Genomic DNA, 24,184 nt, shown 5'->3' with positions numbered 1-24,184 from the left:
GATAATCTGGAGGTGATCCTTACCAAATGGATTTAATAATTATAGGATGTAAATGGGATCTAGTCATTTTAGGATTACAAGATATGAATATATCAAGATCCAAAGAAGATTATCTTGGGAGATGAAGATCTTTGAGAGATTAAGGTTCAAAGGAGACCATCAACACATTATGGTCTATAGGATGCTATCATAGGAAATTAACATCCAAATGGGACAATAATAGGAGATTATGGTCCAAATATGACAATCATATAAGATTAACGTCAAAATGGGACCCTCATAAGAGATGATGTCCAAATGGGACCCTCATAAGAAATGATGTCCAAATGGGACCCTCATAAGAGATGATGTCCAAATGGGACCCTCATAAGAAATGATGTCCAAATGGGACCCTCATAGGAAATTAACATTCAAATTAGATAATCATAGATTAACATTCAAATTGGATAATCATAGATTAACATTCAAATTAGATAATCATAGATTAACATTCAAATTGGATAATCATAGATTAACATTCAAATTAGATAATCATAGATTAACATTCAAATTAGATAATCATAGATTAACATTCAAATTGGATAATCATAGATTAACATTCAAATTAGATAATCATAGATTAACATTCAAATTGGATAATCATAGATTAACATTCAAATTAGATAATCATAGATTAACATTCAAATTAGATAATCATAGATTAACATTCAAATTGGATAATCATAGATTAACATTCAAATTAGATAATCATAGATTAACATTCAAATTGGATAATCATAGATTAACATTCAAATTAGATAATCATAGATTAACATTCAAATTAGATAATCATAGATTAACATTCAAATTGGATAATCATAGATTAACATTCAAATTAGATAATCATAGATTAACATTCAAATTAGATAATCATAGATTAACATTCAAATTGGATAATCATAGATTAACATTCAAATTAGATAATCATAGATTAACATTCAAATTAGATAATCATAGATTAACATTCAAATTAGATAATCATAGATTAACATTCAAATTGGATAATCATAGATTAACATTCAAATTGGATAATCATAGATTAACATTCAAATTGGATAATCATAGATTAACATTCAAATTAGATAATCATAGATTAACATTCAAATTAGATAATCATAGATTAACATTCAAATTAGATAATCATAGATTAACATTCAAATTAGATAATCATAGATTAACATTCAAATTAGATAATCATAGATTAACATTCAAATTAGATAATCATAGATTAACATTCAAATTAGATAATCATAGATTAACATTCAAATTAGATAATCATAGATTAACATTCAAATTAGATAATCATAGATTAACATTCAAATTGGATAATCATAGATTAACATTCAAATTAGATAATCATAGATTAACATTCAAATTAGATAATCATAGATTAACATTCAAATTAGATAATCATAGATTAACATTCAAATTAGATAATCATAGATTAACATTCAAATTAGATAATCATAGATTAATGTCAAAAATATGACCATCATAGGAGATTATGGTTCAAATGAAATCATCCTAGAAGATTAAGGTCCAAATAAGATTTAAGGAACCCTTAAGACCCAAATGATATTTAATGAGGGGAATAAATTTTCTAAAACAAAGACATAGACTGATGAGAGAAGATAAAATTTCCTTTGATCATAAGAAATTTAATGAATTTGATAGATCACAATCCATCCCTTTTTTTTTTAATGAGTAAATTCATTTGCGTCTTAGTGCATGAGAAGTTGATCCGGATTGATCCACATTGGTTGGATTAGCCACAACCTCCTTCCTCTGTGCCCTAATCATCAGGAAAATTATTAGAACAACGGGCAGTAGTTTGGTAAGGCCAACTAGTGGAGATTATGAAGAAGACCCCTGGGAGTGGGGAAAGAAAAAAAAAAGACAAATGAGTGACTGGCTATTTTTTTTCGTAAAAAAAAAAAAAATGTATAAAAATAAAAAAAAAATAGAAGACAGCAGTCGGAAGTCTCAAGTTCCACGTTTTCTGAGGAATCCTAACAAGCACGACAGTACGGTGGCATCGTGCCAAATGAGAGTGAGCACATACATTTTGTTTGAAAAAGAACCTATCGGGCCGTGGCAGTCAGGAAAGTTCGTTGTCTCTCTCAATTCCAACAAATTTTAGCTGTTCTGTAGGGCCATATCTGAAATGGAAAAAAATCCAATAAAGTGAATTTGTGATAATGCTATATATAAAAAAAATGAATAAACAAAGTTAAAAATGTTTCATATTACAAGTTTTCTAGGCTGGAGTAATTTTTTTTTGTAAATAAATTGTAGCAAACTATATTAATAACTAGCGGGGCAACCCGGCGTTGCTCGGGATCGTATAAACACTGAGGAAATTTAATTTGATTTTGAATATATTTGTTACCAGGGTTATTTTTTTAATGTTGAGAAAAGGATAAGAAAGTAAAAATTGTCTCAGTCGTGAAGGATTTTCCCTAATCCATAATAGTATAATACTACCCTCGTCATATTTAGAATTATTAAATTGCCTTATAATAAGAATTATTAAATTGCTAGTTGTTAGTACAGAAGGTTTAAAAAAGATCCCCTCCCAATATTAAGAATGGCTTTCTAATTAGCAACATTTTTATTTCCACACGGTCCGTAATTCGTAGTAGTATAATAGTACCCACGTCAGAATAAGAATTAATAAAATGCCTTATAATAAGAATTATTAAATTGTTAGTTATAAGTCCAGAAGAATTAAGAAAGATCCCCTCCCGATATTAGTAAGTCTTATGTTTTACAGTGTGAAATGCAGTAATCGTGATGCTATAAATATTTAGACCAGAAAAATAATATATAATTGTTGGAAAAAAAAACAACAACAAAAAAAAACAAAAAAAAAAAGTAACGCTGTTGAATTAGGAAAAGAAATCTGTAAAATGGAAACACGGTGAAGTAGGGAAACACGTTGAAGTGTTTGGGTGTAAAAAAAAAAAAGTAACAATGTTAAACTTGTAAAAGAAATCTGAAAAATGGAAACGGAAAAAGAACATCCAACAGAACGAAAGGGAAGGAAACGAAACGGAATGGAATGCAAATGATATATTCTATCTTTATGTAAAAAAAAAAGAAAAAAAAAAAAGAAAAAAAAAGAAAAAAAAAGAAGAAAAAAAAGAAGAAAAAAAAGAAAAAAGGAAAAAAAGAAAAAAGGAAAAAAAGAAAAAAAGAAAAAAAAAAGAAAAAAAAGAAGAAAAAAAGAAGAAAAAAAAGAAGAAAAAGAAGAAAAAAAAGAAAAAGAAGAAAAAAAAGAAGAAAAAAAAGAAAAAAAAAGAAAAAAAAAGAAAAAGAAAAAAAAAGAAAAAAAAAAGAAAAAAAAGAAAAAAAAGAAAAAAAAAGAAGAAAAAGAAAAAAAGAAAAAAGAAAAAAAAAAAAGAGAAAATGGTAGGAATTGTTTGTTTGTTTTTTTTTACTGTAAAGAAGAACAGACGTTGATTAACTCATATGATGCATCCCCCTCCCCCGTCCTTCGTACGTTTAGAGTGTCATGTAGAAATGCATTGTTTACATTTTGTAATCAAGTAATTTTGGTCCTCGGCGGTAAATAGTTTTAATCACTCATAAAATGAATTGGTCGTAATCAAATTATGTGTAAATTAGATATTTTACATTTTGAAATGCGATGATGATATAATTAATTTGAGAGAAAAAGTAATATTTAACTGTGTAAAAAAAAACAAAAAAAACAAAAGTAAATTTTCTGTAAATGCAAACAGCGGACTTTAATTTGTGAACGAAATAAACCCGTAATGATTTGTGTTGAATTTGTTCTGTTAGTGTCCAATCTGGCGAAGAAATGAAACTGTATTCCCCCCCACCCTCACCTGGTAAGCAAAAGGACCCAGATATGTGTAATGTTATTTTTATGTGTTTTGTTTTATGCGCGTAAAATTGAAAGAATTATTGGCAAAAACTTGGGGGGGGGGGTAAAAAAAGGGTGTTAAGAAATCATTTGTAGGTGTTTAGGGCCCAAGAAAAAATTAAAAAAAAAAAAAAAAAAAAAATGAAGGTAAGTCCTGCATAATTTGACCCTAATTCTCGTGAATTCCCATCAAGCATTGATCAGGCGAGACTGGCAGTCATCAGTGTCAGCCGCAGAGTACAGGAAAAACAAAACAAAGCTAACTGGAATGAATACAAATGGGGGGAAAAAAATAAAAAATAAAATAAACTCCCAGAAAACTTACCGTATGAAATGCAATTATGTTTATTTTATTTTGTTTTGTTTTTTATAAAATCAAAATAATTAAAAAAAACAAAAAAAAAAAAAAAAACAAACAGGGAAAAAGTACAAATGAAAAAAAATAAATAAATAAAATAAATAAAACCAGAAACTGCCCGTGCATAATGAATGCAAAAAAAGTATTTTTTAACCGTATAATTGTTAGGTGTAAGTATAACGGTTTGTTATGTGTTTTGTTTTGTTATCTTTTTTGTATTGTTTTCTTTGTTGTCGCTTTTTACCAATTGGAATGTCGTCTGGTTCCATATCGATAGCGTAATAGTAATTGGGCTTATGAAACTACCAGAAAATCAATGTATAGAAATAAATAATGAATGAGTAACTAATCCGAAAATAAGAAGTCAGCTCTCCCTCCTAGTATCACGTATAAAATCACTGAGAACATATTAGAAGGAAAAATACAGTAAATAAAATATATAAATCAAGTAATTGGTTGAACATTTGAAGAACGCTAGCAGCTGACTGTAATAGTTTGTTGTAAAACCTTGAATCCAAGGTTAGTTCGTTTTGTTTAAGTAACCCTTCGAATCGCATCCCCCCCCCCTAAAAAAGGGGGGAAAATGAAGAAAAGGGGGGAAAAAAAAGAAGAAATAAAAGAAATGGTATAAGTAACCACAGTGATGTAATCGAAAGTTGCATGTCACCCGACGGTAAAATGACATTCCATTTTTTGTAAACAACTAAGAATTGAAACCGGTGTTTCCTCCCAAATTCCCCTGTGGACGTATCCGCAACAATGTTAAGCAGTGGGGTGGGTGGGGGATGAATGTAATAGAGAGAAAAGATTTTATCACTTCCATTGATTCTTACAGGTTTTGGCAGTGAACTCTCACCAGAAAAAATATAGGAATGTATGATTATCGAGGAAGTATAAGGGTAATAGGCCTATACACACCTCAGATAATGTGCTGCTGTTTTTGCACATTACATTTGCATGTAATGTCTTGATTCTTAATCCTATTAAGGTCAAACTCAGAGGGGGAAAAATGACTTCATTTTATTTATACAGAGATAACATAGTACAACAATAGCAAATGTAAATTGGCCAGTCAGAAGTAAAGTATAATTTGTCAGAGTCTAGTCTGATTTTGAAAAAGTAAAAAGATTTTTTTTTTTTTACAAGACCTGAATGCCACTCAAGGATAAGGGTTAATGAATGTAAGATGGTAGTGTAGTAATCGTTAATGGTGTAAATAAGGTAGAATTTGAATTATTTACATTGTTTACATTGGACTTGAAGATTATGATATTGTAGTTGGCCAGGAAGCAGGGCAGTGGAACAGTGTTTCACAGGCAGACAGTTCTAAGAAAGAAGCTTTGTGCATAGAGTCTGCATTTAGATTTAAGCACAGATAAAGAGAAGGAAGAAATTGTTGATAGTGGTTGTAGCTAGTCGAGATTCCATGCAGATTCTCAAGTTCGACAGAAATATTTCAGAGTTTGATAAGATACATCTGAAGAAGGTCAGAGGTTACAGACAGAAATGTTGCGTGAATAACACTGAAGATGAGATCAGCAGTCCAACTTATCCAAATACATGATAATTTTATGTTATATGTATACATACGTACGTACATACATACATACATACATTATATATATATATTTTGCCAGCAAGTCATTATCAAGGCATGTTTGATTAAATACAACAGTTTTCTTTCTTCTTTATTTTTCTGTTGATTTTCATTTTCTAGATTTGCAGAGCATTTTTTTCTCATTTCAGTTGGTAAGTTATGTATTAGGTTGCCGAGTGATTTTTTTGTCAACCATTTTCTTCGAGCACTTTCAATCCTTGATAGTTGTCAGGAGCAATTTTGTTTAAAGAGACTTTTTTTCTGTTGCCTGTTTATATGTAATTAATTATATTTTGGTTTTTATTTATTGGTTGAATTTTATTTACTTAGTTTGATTATAGTCGTCTGTGAGGAAGAAAAGGATATATATATATATATATATATATATATATATATATATATATATATATATATATATATATAGATAGATAGATAGAGCGAGAGAGAGATCTATAATTTTATATGTTATGTATATACATATATATATGCATGTATATTTTGGCAGCAAGTCATTATCAAGGCATGTCTGATTAAATATGAGTTTTCTTTCTTCTTTATTTTTCTGCTGATATTCTCGATTGCATCATTCAACCTATGTTTAGTAGAAGAGATTTTATATTTTAAACAATAAATAAATAAATGAATAAATAAATAAATAAATAAATAAATGTAGTGCCCACATTACTGCATTGTCTAGAACATATTCTATAATTCAGTTGTCTGGTTACATTGTAGGGAAGTTCATTATATTGTCAACTGTTTTATTTGTCAGATTAAATGCTATTTGGGTCTGACTGAAAATCCAACAAGGCAACTTTATGTTAGACATATGGCCACATCTTAAAGAACAGGTAACCAAACAAGCAAGATGAAAACTTTGCTGTAATTAACTCGTTTAAAATAAGCACTTCTGCATATCAACAACATGTGGCAACTGAGACGAGTTATCGTCTTCCTATGAATTAGAAACCTCAAATATAAACAAGTGTCTCCGAGAACGCAAAAATATATAATAAAATAAACAAAAATATAGAAAAAGAAAAAACATTTATTGTATAAAAAATATAATTTAATGCTTTAATATTATTTCTTTTGAATGAGCGATTTATAAGTGAAAATAAAAATTTTTTTTTTTTAAAACATGAAACTTTTATAGATTGTTTTTAGAATTATTTTTTTTTTTACAGTAAGATTGTATAAAATGTAGCAACGTTTTTTTTTTTTCCACAATAAAATTGTATAAAAATATATCAAAATATAATTGTAGCAAAATATAATTTTAAAAATATGAAACATTTATAGAGGTTTAAGAATTTTTTTTTTTTGTACGGAAAGATTGTATAAAAATGTAGCATAATTATTTTAAATCATGTGGTTGGACTGATAATAAAATCTTTAAAATATGAAACATTTATAGATTGTTTTTGGAATTTTTTTTTTTTCACAGTAAGATTATAAATTTTAGTTTGTCAATGTAGCAACATATAATTTTTAAAATAAAAAACATTTATAGAGGTTTAAGACTAACCTATCTTTTGTTTGTACATAAAGATTGTATACAAATGTAGCAAAATTATAATAGTATAAAAATGTATCAAAATTTAATTGAAATTTTTTAACTTTGTTTTTTTTGTTTTGTTTTTTCAATGAGTGATTTTCCACTTTTTTTTTTAGAAATATTTACACAAACTTTTAAAAAAGTACAAGTTATCGAATCCTAACAAACAACCTCTGTTGGTCGTTCTTGAAACTAAAACACAAACCTTAACCTCATGTTGTCCTGCAGAAGTGCCTTAAAATTTGCTAAAATAATACTTGTCCCAGAATAAATTTGACATTTTTGCTCCATTTTTATGTCCCTTACAAAGATTAACATTTACAGGATAATGATAATAACCTTATATCTGGAATCCTTATTCTAAATTTTACTCATATTCACCCCAAAACAAGGCAAATAAGGGTCCACTGTGATTAAATTAAAGACCATGCCTACAGGGATATTCTACGTAGGGAGTTAAGCAGCCAGATGTCTATTCTCATTCTTTCGAAAAGTTTCTTATACATCTCCGAGCAATTATATCATAAAATTTGGAAACCAATTGTGAAAAATATTTACCTAAATTATTGATATGAAATAAATAAGTTATGATTCCTTTTATTTGTTGTCTAAAGAATAACCCTTCAACATGACGGGTATCGAACATTTCTTTCTTTTTTTTTTTTTAAATATTTTTTGTAACTCAACTAGTAGGTAAATCAATCTTTTCACTTTTTTTTTATGCATTAAAATTATAATTGTACACTTTCTTTATCAGAGCAGCAGTTTTTAAAATATCAGGAAAAAAAGAAATTGCCTTTTTTCAAACAAATGTCAACAATTTGACTGACACTATTAGTTACAACAACTAGCTCTAGTTTTGAACAACAAACTCTTAAAAATGTTTCCCCTTAAACATGTTGTATACTCAACTCTAAACCTGAGTGGCAACCCCCTCCCAATACACTCCACCTTCTTCCAAGCGTAAGTGTAAGAAAAACAAAAATTTCCTTAAATGTCAATGATTCCAAGTGTGAATAACAATGCTGTACAAAAGGGAATTGTTGGGTGTGAGTTTGCCACACTAATTAGAATTAGTGTGAAAATCAGGTTTCTCCCATGTCTCCATCCACCAAGAAAAACGCACAATCTATCTTAAATAGAAAAAAATTAACTGCCCTAAAACGATAGAATGGCTCAGAAATGAACTATTTTGCATTCAATTTACATGTAAAACTAATTCCTCACTTTAAATTCTAAATTAATCGGGGATGGGGGGGGGGGTCATGTAATTGTCTAAAAAAGGTAGAATGTCATATTTTGAGGATTGGTGTGAGTGTGGGAGAATTGATTCAGCAGAAAGTGCTAATCTATATATATAAAAGTGAAAATATATGTGTGTATGTATGTACGCTTTTCCTCGATGTCCACAAAAGGCTTCTTTCAAAGAAGTGCTCGCTCGGTTCACAACTTCTTAAAACTTTTTATATCATCTATAAATTGTAATATCTCAGAATTATCCACGGAGCTCGCCTGTCTATTTAATTTTATTGACTTTCAAACGTTAATTATTCGACATTTCCCGCATCGGCACGCATTACATTCGGTTTTCGGTATAAAAAAAAGCGAAACTCGACTCTAATAACAGGCCGAAAGCCAGTTGTCTCAAGAAAGCTAAGTAACGTTTGTTCAATGTCGACTTCGTCATATCAGACTGTAGCTTTCATTTCGCTCCTCCTAATAAACAGGGAGCGGGTTTTTAAAAACAAACAAACCGATTTATTCACCTCATTTAAAACTGTCCCCGCACAAAATCGTAACTGCTGAATACCTATCGCCGTCACGTCAATCAAAAACGTGCACCTGTTTTTTTTTTTTTAACACTTTACTATTTTCCAACTGCGCGTCGTGAAGGCTTCATTTTTTTTTCACAGGCACCTGGTTTTTTTTCACATACCCCGAAAAACACCCGGGCAACGCCAGGTACCCCTCGCTAGTCTACTATAATAAAAAATTCTGCAACATTTTAAACAATTTTAGTATAAGATTTCAGCTTCTTGTATAAAAAAAAAAACCATTACCGAACAGCTATTTTTCAATTTTGAAATGGTGGGTTTTAATATTGAAAGAAAAAGAGAGAATTATTTTGTCAATTGCAATTACTTCCCCTGGATTTAAACACCACACTTTGATAAAAAAAAATTTTTTTTTCTGTTTTATCATTTACCCTAATTTCTGGATTTATTTTATTAATTATGGCAAGACACATATATGTAACAGAATTTATTTTACCTAAAATGCATTTATTTGAAATTACACTGCAAAAGTACCACATTATTTTCATGTGCGTTGCTAATACATTTGTTCCACCACACGCTATAAAGGTGAACGCCCTATTATTTTGGTGATCTAATGAATTACGTAGTATTAGTATCTTTACCTGTAGTCAAAAAATAGCTCCTCTCCAGCCTGAATAGGTCTTTTGGCAAATATACCAATACGATGGTCCCCATTGACCATCATGACTTTGGCGTAGCAGTTAGGGTTGATTGAGTGGTTTGCAAATCGGATCTTGTTCCCTTTCCTTGTTGCATCAACAACAAAATCTGAAAAGCAGATATATGCACAAAAGTTAAACAACATTTAAAATAAGAAATTATTAATCTGTGTGTGTGTGTGTGTGTGTGTGTGTGTGTGTGTGTGGATATATATATATATATATATATATATATATATATATATATTAGTGTTGGGATAATGAGTTTGAAAACTCAACAAATTTGGGTGTATCTGAATCGAAAAAATTGGTGCCTATTTTCTGATGTCAAATTGATTCTTTTCATAGTCTTTTTTTATATACATACACACACACACACACATATATATATATATATGTGCGTATCATATATGTGTACACACACACATCTCCAAAAAAACTACATAGTAGGCCGCTGATGATCCTTGTTTTCTATTAACAATTTTAAGGGTTTTTTCTTTTTTTTTTTTTTTTCATCCTTATATAAGTTGAATGAAGTCGACTTACGCAACTTCTTCAAGTGTTTTTCCATTAGATTTTTACAACAAAAGGTATATTTTTAACATGCTGAACATCGTATTTGGTTAAAAAGACTCCCAAAGCCATGCTTCCTCACTTCCGCCCTCATATATATATATATATGTGTGTGTGTGTGTGTGTGTGTGTGTATATGCATATACATATATGTGTGTGTGTGTGTAGGCATATATGTGTGTGTGTGTGTGTGTAAGCATATATATATGCGTGTGTGTAGGCATATATATATGCGTGTGTGTGTGTAGGCATATATATATGTGTGTATGTAGGCATATATATATGTGTGTATGTAGGCATATATATATGTGTGTATGTAGGCATATATATATATATATATATATATATATATATGAAATTTATTACTGTGAGTGCGGTTTCCTATATACTGCTCTGGCTACACATTGAGCACTCTAGTCCGGTTTTTTCACCACAGGTAAATATATATGTGTGTGTAGGCATATATATATATGTGTGTGTGTGTGTGTGCGCGCATACATATATATCTTTACATGCATATATTTATGCAGCAAATCTTTGTTTAGTTAAATATGATAGGCTTGATTTTTTTTGCTGATTTTCTCGATTTGCGATGCATTTTGTTTTGTTTCTGGTGGTAAATTGTGTAAAATATATATATATAAGTGAGTGATTTTGTGGTGACCATTTTTTCTCAAGTATTTTGGATCTGTGATCAACATCAGGGGAATTTATCAAGGTCAGGAGGATAAAGGTTACTGAGTGTACAGTAGTAAATGAGATAATATAGTAATCATTAGTGGAAATTTGGTAAATTGGATTACTTAAGGGAACAGTTCATCAAGAATTTGTTTACATTGGACTTGAATACAACCAAATTGTAGTCAGATGGAAAACAGACAGGTGGGGGAGTGTTCCATAGGCGTGCAGTTCTAAGAAAGAAGCTTTGTTCATGGAATCTACATTTTGATTTAGGCACAGATAAAGAGTGGGAAAATTATTGACAGTGGTTTCAGCTAGACGAGTATTTTCCATGAAAGTTTGACGAGGGGGGGGGCATAGAATGGAGCTCAGATGAGCACTTGCCATGGAAATAACGATAAAGCAGAGACAAGCTTGCAACGTCTCTTCTGTGGGAAAGCGGTTACAGGGAAGAGAAAAGAGCATCCCCCACTAAGCTACGAAGTCTAGTTTGAACTCTGTCAAGGCAAGATAAGCTGTTTCTAACAGCTCCTGCCCAGATGCGGCAATAGTACTCCATCATTAGACGTACTTTGCTTTTATATAGATAGAGAGTTGTATCAGCAGTGAGATATCTACTGGATTTTTCCACTTTAATTTTATTATTGTTAAAGAAGCTCTTGTCGGTTACTTTTATATAATTTATTAATTTGTTTTATTTTGTTTTTATTTATTTATGCTATCAGAGTGGAAAGATACGGAAGAGATCTGGTCAAGTACTTTTATTACTATATTATTATTTCATTTGATCAAATAAATGAATATAAGATATAAGTTTATGCGTAAATTTTCCGTATTTATGGCAATTAAACGACAGAAAATATTCCGTGTTTCATCCTCATTTTCATTGCTATATATATATATATATATATATATTCAAAACTTACTATATATTTACTATATATACATATCTATAACAGTGAAAGTGTTTGTGTGTCTGTGTACATTTCCCTACACAATAACTGTCAATTTTCAGTCTATAGACTTGAAATTTGATATACAGGATACTGAGATTTGGGAAAATCTTTGTAATCCGTTTTTGGACAGAAATTTGTCTGTTAAGGGGTCAAAGTTCAACGATTTGACCTTTGAGAACTCTACCAAACTCTTCCGCAATATATGTTAAAGGGTCATAATAAGGGTCAAAGTTAAAAAAAATTCGACCTCTGCAGTCTACCAAATTACTCAGACAATTTCTGGTCTAAACATTTGAAATTTTACATAAAGGGTATTCAGAGATAGGGCAAGCTTTTTAATCGGTTTGGGTCGAAAATTTGAGCTACCAATATATAAGTGTATGCATGTTTGCATGTCTGCCTAAAACTTTCGGCAGAGGCGACGGACTTTCACAAGATCAGTATCGTTTTGAAGCTTGACCCTTCACACGACAAATACCGAAAAATTGGCTAAAAACTAATTTCTTCATCCTTTTCTACAAGGGTGGTCGCTTTTTTCACCGATTTTTTTGAAAGTCATCCCCTCTTTTCGATTATCTAGCTTTGATTTAAACCTTCGTCACTTCCGGTTTGGCGGTGGTCGTAACAGCAAAGACGTCAGGTTTTTTTCCCTGTTCTTTTCCTCCTTCGCGGTACGGGTTCGAGCCTGCCTTCCTACCGCCACTTTTTTTTTGTTTTTTTGCACACACCTCCAAACACTCGGGCAATGCCGGGCATCCATGCTAGTATATATAGAAATTGTTTAATATGTGTTAAATGCTATTTTGCTAATGTTGGGCTGTGTTTGTTTGATTAGGATTGATTTTAGTAATTTCAATCTCTGACTGGAATTATTTCGACACTTAATTTTAATATTAGTGGTTGATATATTTCTTATTTTGGTTTTATGAGAGGTAAAATAATGTTGAATGGCACGGTTTGCTGATAGGTGATATGCAAGACATCTGGAGAGGGTTGTCTTCATATGGCCAATATATGTACTATATGAATTTTTAGATTATGAAAACATTCTTCAAATTAACGAAAGAATTTGTATATTACATTTGTCTTTGTGTGGCATTAATAGTATTATTGTTTAAATCGTTAATCCTTTATTAAAACCAGAATTTTTTGGTTGAAAGAAAAACAGAGTTACGTCCCTTGCATTATTTTAATTCTTACAAAAACATGGGGGATGGAAAAAAAACCCAGCATATCCAAGGCAGTGTACTTCAATACTACAAAAATAGCCTGCCAGACTAATTGCTGATAACGTATCCATTAGTTGGTTGTTTAACGGCATATTAACCATTTTGGGGTTATTTAAATATGGAATCTAGTAATTTTAGAAAAAAGTTTTATGCTTCAAATTATTTATAGCTTCCAAAATTTTATCCCTGGAGTTACGTTGTTTTGTTTAATGGTATACTAGCCAGCGATGCCTGGGTGTTGGGAGGGTGTAAATGAAAACAAAATGGCTGTTTAAATATTAAAAAAAACAAAAAACAAAGTGTGTGTGAAGCAGACGATGTTAAAAAAAAAAAAAAAACAAAGTGTGTGTGAAGCAGACGATGTTAAAAAAAACAAAAAAACAAAGTGTGTGTGAAGCAGACGATGTTAACAAAAAAAACAAAAAACAAAGTGTGTGTGAAGCAGACGATGTTAACAAAAAAAAACAAACAAAGTGTGTGTGAAGCAGACGATGTTAACAAAAAAACAAAAAACAAAGTGTGTGTGAAGCAGACGATGTTAAAAAAAAAACAAAAACAAAGTGTGTGTGAAGCAGACGATGTTAAAAAAAAAAAAAAACAAAGTGTGTGTGAAGCAGACGATGTTAAAAAAACAAAAAAAAAACAAAGTGTGTGTGAAGCAGACGATGTTAAAAAAAAAAAAAAAAAAAAAAAAGTGTGTGTGAAGCAGACGATGTTAACAAAAAAAAAAAAAAACAAAGTGTGTGTGAAGCAGACGATGTTAACAAAAAAAACAAAAAAAAAACAAAGTGTGTGTGAAGCAGACGATGTTAACAAAAAAAACAAAAACAAAGTGTGTGTGAAGCAGACGATGTTAACAAAAAAAAACAAACAAAGTGTGTGTGAAGCAGACGATGTTAACAAAAAAAAACAAAACAAAGTGTGTGTGAAGCAGACGATGTTAACAAAAAAAACAAAAAACAAAGTGTGTGTGAAGCAGACGATGTTAACAAAAAAACAAAAACAAAGTGTGTGTGAAGCAGACGATGTTAAAAAAAAAAAAAAACACAGTGTGTGTGAAGCAGACGATGTTAACAAAAAAAAAACAAACAAAGTGTGTGTGAAGCAGACGATGTTAACAAAAAAAAAAAAAACAAAGTGTGTGTGAAGCAGACGATGTTAAAAAAAAAAAAAAAAAACAAAGTGTGTGTGAAGCAGACGATGTTAAAAAAACAAAAAAAAAACAAAGTGTGTGTGAAGCAGACGATGTTAACAAAAAAAAAAAAAAAAATTGGGGGAAAAAAATATATATATCCTACATCACGATTTAGATAATGCTCTTTAACCAATTAAGCTAAGAAAGGGTCGCTGAAATTTGGAAAGTTTTTATAATATTTAAACTGATTCGATCCACGACACCATCACTGCCATATGCATATATTGTTATCTTGTCATGAAGGAAGGATTTTTTGCTACGCTCCCAGTAAAAAAGCGAGCCGTTGAGGGTTAAGGAATTAATGTTTTTAGCCAATTTTTCGAGATTTGTCAGCCAAGGGTTCGAGCTTGAAAATGATATCTGGCGAAAAATCTGTAGCCTGTTGAAAGCTTTTGCACACACACACACACACACACACACATTTTGCCTTTTGTTTATAGATTTAATGTCAAACCCAGTTATTTTAGAAAATATTTCACTGATTGAAATTCTCTATATCTTCAAATATTTATTTTTCATATTAGGTTTGATTGTTTTGCAGAAAAAATTTTTGTTTTTGACTTTGCAGAACATGATTGAGTTTTGCAAAGGGAAAGGAAAAAAAAAATTATATCAATGTTTGGTGCATTTTTGTTAAGGATTTGGTTGGTTGTTTTTGTTTTACGGCATATCAACCTTTTTCAGGTTATTTTATGCCGAATCTAGTTATTTTGAGGAACGATTTTTTATGGAGTATATTTTTTTTTTGGGTCCGATTCTATTTAACATAGTTGGGACCCTAACAGGTACTACCACTCCGGGTCAGAGTGGACCTGGGAGCAATGGCAATTAAAGGGTGGCTCCACACTCCCCAAAGCCTGCAAGGTGGGCCTCACCATCGGATATAGTTTTAGGTCATATCCAGGACCTTGTCTCAGGAAGCCAATATCTTCAGACAGCTTGATCTGGTAGCACCAAACGCCCTAACAGGTATTACTCCAGGTCAAAATGGACCTGGGAGCAATGGTAAGTAAGGGGCAACTCCACATTTCCCACAGTTCCCAAATGAGGCCCTATGACTGGATGTCTTAACATCATATGCAGAACTAGTTAGAAGTGGATGAACAAAATTCAGATGTGTGGGGAATAGAAGACTTCATTGATTTAGTCACATTGAAATTGTTGCATTTTTTATATAAGGAGGGTATGATGACTGAAAATTAGAAGGTTCTACTTATAGACATTGGCAATAGGAACCGACCAATCAAATTGAACCACATTCTGCTAACAACCAATTAGAAACCAGAATTGCTCCATAAAAATATTAAAGATTTTAGCATTCCAGCATATAAATTTTTGTGTCAACACAAGAAAGATCTTTTGTTCTTAGCCTGCAAAATTATAAAGTCCAGGACCTGTACAGACCAGCTACCCACTGAAAATTCATCTCCATCACTCCAAGAAAATTCTTCATCTACAGAATAGCTACCCATTGGAAACTCTTCTAAAATTAAACATGGCTTTCAATTCACAAGAAATAATGGATGAGATATAAGAAGAAAAAACAATAAATAAAAAATAAAAACCCAAACTGAGATCTGATACGAGAAAAAGGTTCATCTAATAGTCATGTGCTAAAACAAATTTGATGATACTGAAAGAATAGAGTTCATCGGTTAGTCAACATAGAATAGTTCAAATAGCAGGAAAAACCAAAGGCAACATGGAAGAAAGTGATTACCAATAGGCATACTCAGAATATTATAAACATGGGAGTGTGAAGTATTCATTGATCATCATCCAATCCCGGGCAACGTCAGGTCTCCCTACTAGTATATATACTCCTATAAATTTAAGTTTGTTTTGTGTATTGATATTCATATTAAAAATCCTTTTTTTCTATTTACTTAAAAAGAAAATACAACTTTGTTATATATGGGCCATGGAATTGCATTCATCTGCAAAGGATCTAACTAATTTCCATATTCTTTTAAACATTCACTTTAATTAATTCCCTATTCTTTTTTTTTTTTTCGGTTTTCTTATGGGATGATTATCTTTAGTTAACTATTACGTGCAATTATATTCACGCAGATACTCCTGTTAGTTTTTGGTCTCAACGATGAAACTTCATATATAGGATATTCGAACCCATGCAAAACTTTATATTTGGGTTTTAGCCAGGTCAAATCGGTACAAAAGTGTGAAAATTAAAAATGGAATTTGCCAGGTGAAGGTCGAACTCTGGCGTTACGAATATGCATGCATAACGTAATAGCTATTGGTAGAATTTTTAGCCTTGCAGCAAACAGGTCTCCATAGCTCAGTAATTAGGGTCAAAGGAAAAAGTAAATCGTAAGCTAAATGTTTTGGTTTTGATTCTCGGTGGTAACGCACAAGTAACTTTTAAAACTTTTTAAATCATTACTACGTATTGGGCCAAATATAATATAATAAATACAAAATCTACATTATTCAAAATATCACATTTAAACATATTTACAACCGGGCAATGCTGGGTGGCCTGCTAATATTTTATAAAATAATCGAAAATTTCAAGCCAAATTTAAAAAACGGCCAAACAGCTTTATATATATATATATATATATATGTTTATCTGCTCTAATACTAAACTAGATGCGGAACTCCAAAGCATAACTGACATCCTTTTGGCTAATGGTTATCCTTTACACGTAATTAAAAAATGTATGAGGGATAAAATCTTGACGTTTAAAGGTGGAACGCTTGTGGACCCTCAAAAATGTCCCATATATATGAAACTCCCGTGGGTTGGTGTCAAAAGCCAGGAGATTTTGTACAAAAATTGCCACAGTCGTTTCACATTGCTATTTTGTAACGAAGGTTCGAACGGTGTTTGGGACGAGAAATGCTTTCTCCTCCTTTCGAAAGGATGGTATCCCTACCACTCAATATAATATGGTTATCGATTTAATGGTCAGTGTGAAGCTGACTACATGAGCCATACCATTGAACGTTTGGAGGTAAGAATTTCCCAACATGCCCCCCTTCGGTACGTAGGCACAAAAAAGGGCAATATCTGGGCGTTACCAACTCATAGGTCGGCCATTGGTGAACATTTATTACAGTGCCAAATTTGCACTGACGGATGCACCGATGAAACTTTCTCGGTTTTACACAGAGCGCACTCGAGAATTCACTTAAAAAATTCTCAAGGCTGTATCCATTAATTTGCACCAACCATCTCTGTGTAAGCAAAGAGAGTATAGCCATAATTTAGAACTTATGAGTATTTGCTGAGATCGTTCCTCTGTCTTTTTTTTTTTCCTATTCCCTATACAATTTTTTTTTCTTTGTTTTTTTTTTTTTTACCCTCGCTGTTAATTTATGGTCTTTTGACCACGTTTTTAAATAATGTTTTCTCCCACCGCTGTCAACGTATATCTTGAAAAAGGGTTGGCTGAAAGACGTCTAGCTAGGGTTTTTTTTTCTTGCCCCGCCCCTTATTTATCCTCTTTATCTAATGTAGGCTTAGGAGAAATATACTTTAGACATGTATTTTGGTCTTTTTGAAAGTTTCTTTTAATGGTTTATGTTTAAACTATAAAAATAAAAAAAAAATTTTTTAAATTAATTATGGCACTACGTTCGGTGTTCTTTTTTTTTTTCTACAAAGGAAAGTCAAATTTTAGTGAGACCAATCCTGACACAGCCATCTTGCCAATTTCCAGCTAGGAGGAGGAGGGCATTAAGAGAGATAACTTCATCTGATTCTTGAAATTTGCTAAAATTTTATGAGATTATTTTTACAGTTTTGAATAATTTTAGGTATTGTTTTTCTTTTTGTTCTTTCAAAAATTTGTTTCAAAATTTATTAATAAAGTTATTAGAACTTCATGTGCGTTTTGACAAACTTCAAGTATTAGATTGAATTACCCCCCACCCCTGCTAGAAATTGCCAAAATGGCTGCATCGCACTAAAATTTGATTAAAAAAAACAAAACTTGATCAAATTAATCAATTTTTTAAGAGAAATTTATTCCATAACAGGAATTTATATCAAAGATTTTTTTATGTTCGTTAAACTGCACAAGCACTGAAAATTAGTTTTCACAAAAGGGATTGGAAAATATGCCCGAAAGTGATAACAATGGATCTGAGAGAACGATAGGTTAGTTTGAAAGTCAATTTCTATGAGTTGTCCAACACATGTCAGCATATGAAACATTAAACCAAACGATTTTCCTTTTTCTCCTGAAGTAATAAGCAATGTGCATCCGTTTCCAAAAGGAGGAGATAATACCTGGGATTCTTTTTTTTTTCTTATCCCTTCAACTCAATAGTTACTCCTTAACAAGTGAGGAAATATGGTGTCTAAAAGACTTTGTTTAAGTGTCAATACTTCATATAAGGGTACCTGCATAGAGAGTCTATATAAAAGAAGAACTGAGCAGTAATCGATAAGGGAGGAAACAATAAACAGATTTGAGAGAAAGAGGGATAAGTGAAGACCTAGCCAGAGATTAACGTTTGATCACATTGAAAGAATGCATTGAAATTCTTGGGTTAATAGATGTAGAACAGTTGAGGTAGCAGGGTCAATTGACAGCCAAAGGCCAAAATCAGGGTATTAAACAATTCCAGTACACATATTTTCAATATTTGTATATAAAAGAATTCGCTTTCACGAACACATGGAAGAAATGATAAAGATAGATTTAAGAGAGAAATACAAAAGGTTAGTTGGGAAACTGTCCAACACATGCCAGCATTAAAGCATCTTAAATGGGGTATGATGATGAGTCTTAAAGATAGATTTAGATCTGATGATCAAGGAAAATTCAATCTGGAGAGGATAGGGAGGTGTGTGCAAAACAGGAGACTCTGATAGTATGGCCACATTAAAAAAGTTGAGACAGCAAGGTCAGTCTGCACAAGTAAAAAAAAGGCAAAGGAAAACATTAGAGAAAGTGATTTTGGTACGAATATTCGGAATAATATATATATATATATATATAAAAGGGGCTCCTTCAGTCTTTGACAGACTATGGATACCAACGAAAAGGTGCCTGCGAGTGAAATTTTTGTGACATTAGGTGCGCAATCTCCAACCATACCTCTCCTTAGTCAACATTGCATAATACCAGTGGCCAGTGAAGTGTGTACAGGACGATTGGAAACAAATGCTGAGATAAGCGGAGAGCTCATACAGCACCTAGAATTTCCAAATGGTCACCCATCTGGTACTAACCAGGCTCAACGTTGCTTATCTTCGGTGATCTGCCGAGAAACTGTGTGTCAACACAATTATGCAATATATATATATATATTGCTGTTGGATTGGAAGTTTTTAATTCGACCGTGTTTGGATTTTACCATTCTTGGATTTTTTACCCTTCACCGGACTATCCATTCATGTGAAATCTTTTTATCATTTTTCTTTTACCTCCTATTCCCCTTACCTCACCCTTTGTTAACCAAGTAAGATCTGTGACTTACTTGTGGCTTCATTAAATACTTTTACATGCAAAATCCGATCCCGCATTTTGCTAATTCCTGTCCTCTGATGAGAAGGAAAGTATTTCTTCGAAACTCCGCGGATTAAGGACTATCCACTTATCTTGTGCTTCCTTTTTAAAATTAAATATGTTTTTAACTCTTTTTCAAGATGTCTTTTAACATGTTTTATTAATCATTTGTTCATATATATATATATATATATATATATATATATATATATATATAGAGAGAGAGAGAGAGAGAGAGAGAGAGAGAGAGAGAGAGATAAAAATAAAGTTAACTTGAAATAATGAATTTTTTTTTTTTATCCTGGAGAGAAAAGACTAACCTGTCTGGATAAATGAAGAGATATGGTAGGAACCAGAAAACATGGGAGAAAGTGATTAGGATGGGCTTGAGGGAATAAATAAAGACCTGGCCAGAGATAGATTAGTTTGGAAGTCCATTTCTAAAATGCCATCCAACACATGCTGATAATGATTCTGAGATTATTTAAAGAAGATTATGTGCAGAAAAGGAGACTTTGTTCGTTTGGCCACATAAAGATAAGATTAGGGTTCTGGAGTTAGTAAATATAAGAGTTGAGATAGCAGGGTCTGTTCACAAGGGAAAAACGACAATGTAAACATGGGAGGAAACGATTAGAGGGAGGAAAGTGATTTGACAGAAAAAGGCCACAGAAACTATAGAAGTGATGAGGATAAATTTGAAAGAAAGGATAAATAAGGACCTGGTCAGAAATACGTTACTTTAGAAATCAATTTCTAAAAAGTCATCCAACACAAGCTAACAACTAAGTCAATGATGATGATGATTAATTTTAAAGACAAGCTTAGATCTGATGACCAAGAAAGTTTAAAGTGAAACCTGGCAAGTGAGGGTTGATCATACGTTGCGTTGAGAGAAACAGTAGGAGTATGATATAATGGCCGTGTAATACAAAATGGGCTTAGATCTGAAAGGAAGATTAAATCTGGAAGTTTTTTGAGACATGGATTGGTTATTTGTATTATTTGGATTCTTCAGACTACTGGTCTCATCTGGAGTGTCATTTTCATAACGTTTCAGTCAATGTAACCTCCAACCTTCTTCAGGTGTATCTTGTTGAATTCCGGAATGTTTTTGTCAAACTCGTGACAAAATTTCAAACAGAACCCTTTATTTACTTCATGGGGGTAGCATGCTCTCATTCTGTCAGCCATGACTAGATGGAGTTCAAATTCCCGAGTTTGACAAGATACACCTGAAACGTTATGAAAATGACACTTAAAGTAAGAACAGTAGTACGAAAATTCCAAATAATAGGAATAAATCTGGATAGTAAATTGGGAGATGCGTATCGAACAGGAGACTTTCTTGGCTTGGTCACAGTGAAAGAACTGATTGAAGTGCTTGAGTTAGTAAATATAGAGCAGTTTAACAGTGGGTTTTCAAGGGGAGGTCAAACCTGGGAGGAAGTAATAAAGATAGATTTAAAAGAGAAAAACCCAATTATAGATGAACTTGGAAATCAATTTCTAAAAGTTGTTTAACACATTCCAGCATATAAAAACGAACGGATTATGATGCTAAAAGAATGGACGCGAATACATTATCAATCCTCATCTAAAAATGAATTTATTTACAACTTGTTAGGACAACGAAAAGTAAAGATATGAAGAGATAACGAAAGAACTTTGTAGCTGAATAAACATCTCATATGTTTGTAAAGAGAAGTTGGGCAGTCATGTTTATTTCGGATATTTTATTTTTTTTATTACATTTTTTACTCCAAACAAGGCACAGTGCCACTTTGATATAGGGATACTATGTAGGGAGTTGAGCAGCAAGATATCAGTTCACATTACACTTGAACTTCTGCATGTCAGTACAGCTAGAGAAGCAGGAATCCGGAAGGGAATTCAAAAGTCTAGAAGTTCTAGGGAAGAAACGATTAGAGTAGAAGGCCTTGTTACATCTTGGGATCTCTACTGTGTAGTGGTGAGACTTTGCTGCCTGTCAGGGTTGTCAGGGGTATTTACGTCGAGGGGGTACAAGGGCTTGTAGCTCGTCAGAGCATCTACCATTAAAATAGTTGTAAAACAGGCAGAGGGATGCAATATTTCATCGATGGGACAGAGGTTGAAGCTTAGATGACAGTTCTGGACCTACCAGGTTGGTAACTCTCTTTTGAACCTTGTCCAGGAGTGAGAGACTAGTATTGCTTTGTGTGATAGCATCTTGCAAAATTGTAAATTGGAAACATTAAGGTTGCGGTGTGGGTATGTATGGTTGACTTTTGTTTATTCAGTGTATATGCTGTGAGTGATTTCATGCACGTATAGTGACCATGTTTACTTTTTGGCATCTTGAAGGAAAATGCTTAAAATGATTTCTGCGCATACATACACTCTCTCTAGTTAATAGAAACAAATACAAACATTTTAAGACAATCAGCTGCACATAAAAAAGCAAACAGATGATGATGATAAAAGAACGGACGAAAGTGCATAGATTAGTTGAAGTAGAGAAGTTAGTTGCAAAGGAAGTCAAAGAAAAAAAGAATATTTTCACAAACCTGCATCTTTATAAGGCCACCATTCGCCCATGTATGGAGTATTGTTGTCACATCTGGGCTGATGCGTCTACTACTAGTCTCTCTCTCCTAGACAAGGTTAAAAAAAGAGTCGCCAATCTGATAGGCCCTGAACTGGCATCTAAGCTTCAGCCTCTGTCCCATCGACAAAACGTTGCATCCCTCTGCTTGTTCTACAAGTATTTTAATGGTGAGTGCTCTGACGAACTGCAGACACTTGTGCCGCCACGTCGCAGACACCCTCGACAAACCCGACAGGCAGCTAAATCCCACCCCCACACAGTAGAGATCCCTAGATGCAAAAGATCCTTCTACTCCAGTAGTTTCTTCCCCAGAACCTCTAGACTCTGGAATTCCATTCTAGGATCATGCTTCCCTAACTGTACTGACATGCAGAAGTTCAAGTGCAACGTGAACCGACATCTTGCTGCCCAAATCCCTACATAGTGCCCCAGTAGTTGCTGACCCTGATAGTAGCCCCCTACACCTGAGTGGCAATGTGCCTTGTTTGGAGTGAAAATGTGAAAAAAAAAAAAAAATGTAAAAACTTACAGAAAAGGACTGGGGAAAAATGGGAGAAGTGACAAGGATGGAGTTGAAAGAAAGAGATCTGATAACAGATAAGTTACTTTTGAAGTCAATTTATATAAAAGACATGCAAACATGTGAAGCGGACATTAAAGCGAATATAACAGTCGGGATTGTTTTATTTGAGGGGGGGGGGTTGTAACTCGTTTTTCTGAAAATAAAATTAGCGTAATACGTACCATTATTCAAGTTGAAGAGAAAGCTGCACATGTACTTATCATATACCTTGCCGCGTCTGTCTGCCTCATCTTGTGAGATAATCTGAGAAACAAATAAAAGGAGAACTGTACGATGCTATGCTTATGTCGGAGTTCTGATACTTGGTAAGAAACCTTTTCAAACAATATTTACACTTCAAGGAATATTTAACTTAGTGAACTTCATTCAAATAATGTTTGCTTTGGTTGTTTTGTTTTATGGCATATCAACCATTTTTACATTATTTAATGCCAAATTCAGTAACTTTGGAAAAAGTTTTTATATCTTTAAATATATAGATAATCTTCTATCTATCTATATATATATATATAAAAGGCAAAATGTGTGTGACCATTTCGTGTATGTCTCACAAAGGCTTCTTTCGCACGCGCTCCCGGGGGGGGTTACTATTGCTTAGAACTGTTTATATACCCCCTATATAATAATATCTATGATTTGGGAATGCGTGTAGCGTATAGATTTATTTGCGTCGACTTTTACAAAATTATTGCTATTTTGGCTTCTCACGTGTTGATTCGGTTTTTTCGTATAAAAAGCGAAATTAACAGTCTTCTCGGCATCGCGCAGGGAAACGTCCAGAAGCAATCAGCTTTGATAAATCTTGTATATCATACAATTGCTATTCAATCTGGACAATTGGGAGCTGCTTTCCCCCTTTCCAACATCTGTTGGGGGAAAAAAGTCAAATTTGGGTAAACAAACCCAAACGCTGCGTGACTTCTATTTGACCTTCTTAATTAGGTCAAATGGAAGCAGCAGAGTTAACTTTTATT

General features: G+C 32.4%; 1 protein-coding gene across 4 annotated transcripts in view; it reads right to left on the bottom strand.

Annotated features, from left to right (window-relative positions):
• Nucleotides 1–1,935: 1,935 nt before the first annotated feature.
• Nucleotides 1,936–24,184, bottom strand: part of LOC145268798 (histone-lysine N-methyltransferase EZH2-like) — a 119,954-nt gene continuing 97,705 nt past the window's right edge. For all 4 annotated transcript variants that reach the window (XM_080124414.1, XM_080124417.1, XM_080124415.1 and 1 more), the window contains exons 19-21: nucleotides 23,372–23,453; nucleotides 9,861–10,026; nucleotides 1,936–2,198 (exon numbers count right to left, since the gene is read on the bottom strand). In XM_080124414.1, the coding sequence (XP_079980540.1) occupies nucleotides 2,138–2,198; nucleotides 9,861–10,026; nucleotides 23,372–23,453 (309 nt within the window). In that variant the 3' untranslated portion in view covers nucleotides 1,936–2,137. The remainder of the gene's footprint in view (nucleotides 2,199–9,860; nucleotides 10,027–23,371; nucleotides 23,454–24,184) is intronic.

The sequence above is a fragment of the Euprymna scolopes genome, chromosome 44 (assembly GCF_053919585.1).
Source record: "Euprymna scolopes isolate OS-2025 chromosome 44, ASM5391958v1, whole genome shotgun sequence".
NCBI lineage: Eukaryota > Metazoa > Mollusca > Cephalopoda > Sepiida > Sepiolidae > Euprymna > Euprymna scolopes.
Note: the sequence above shows the minus strand (reverse complement) of the source record. Positions and strands in the feature narration are given on the sequence as shown.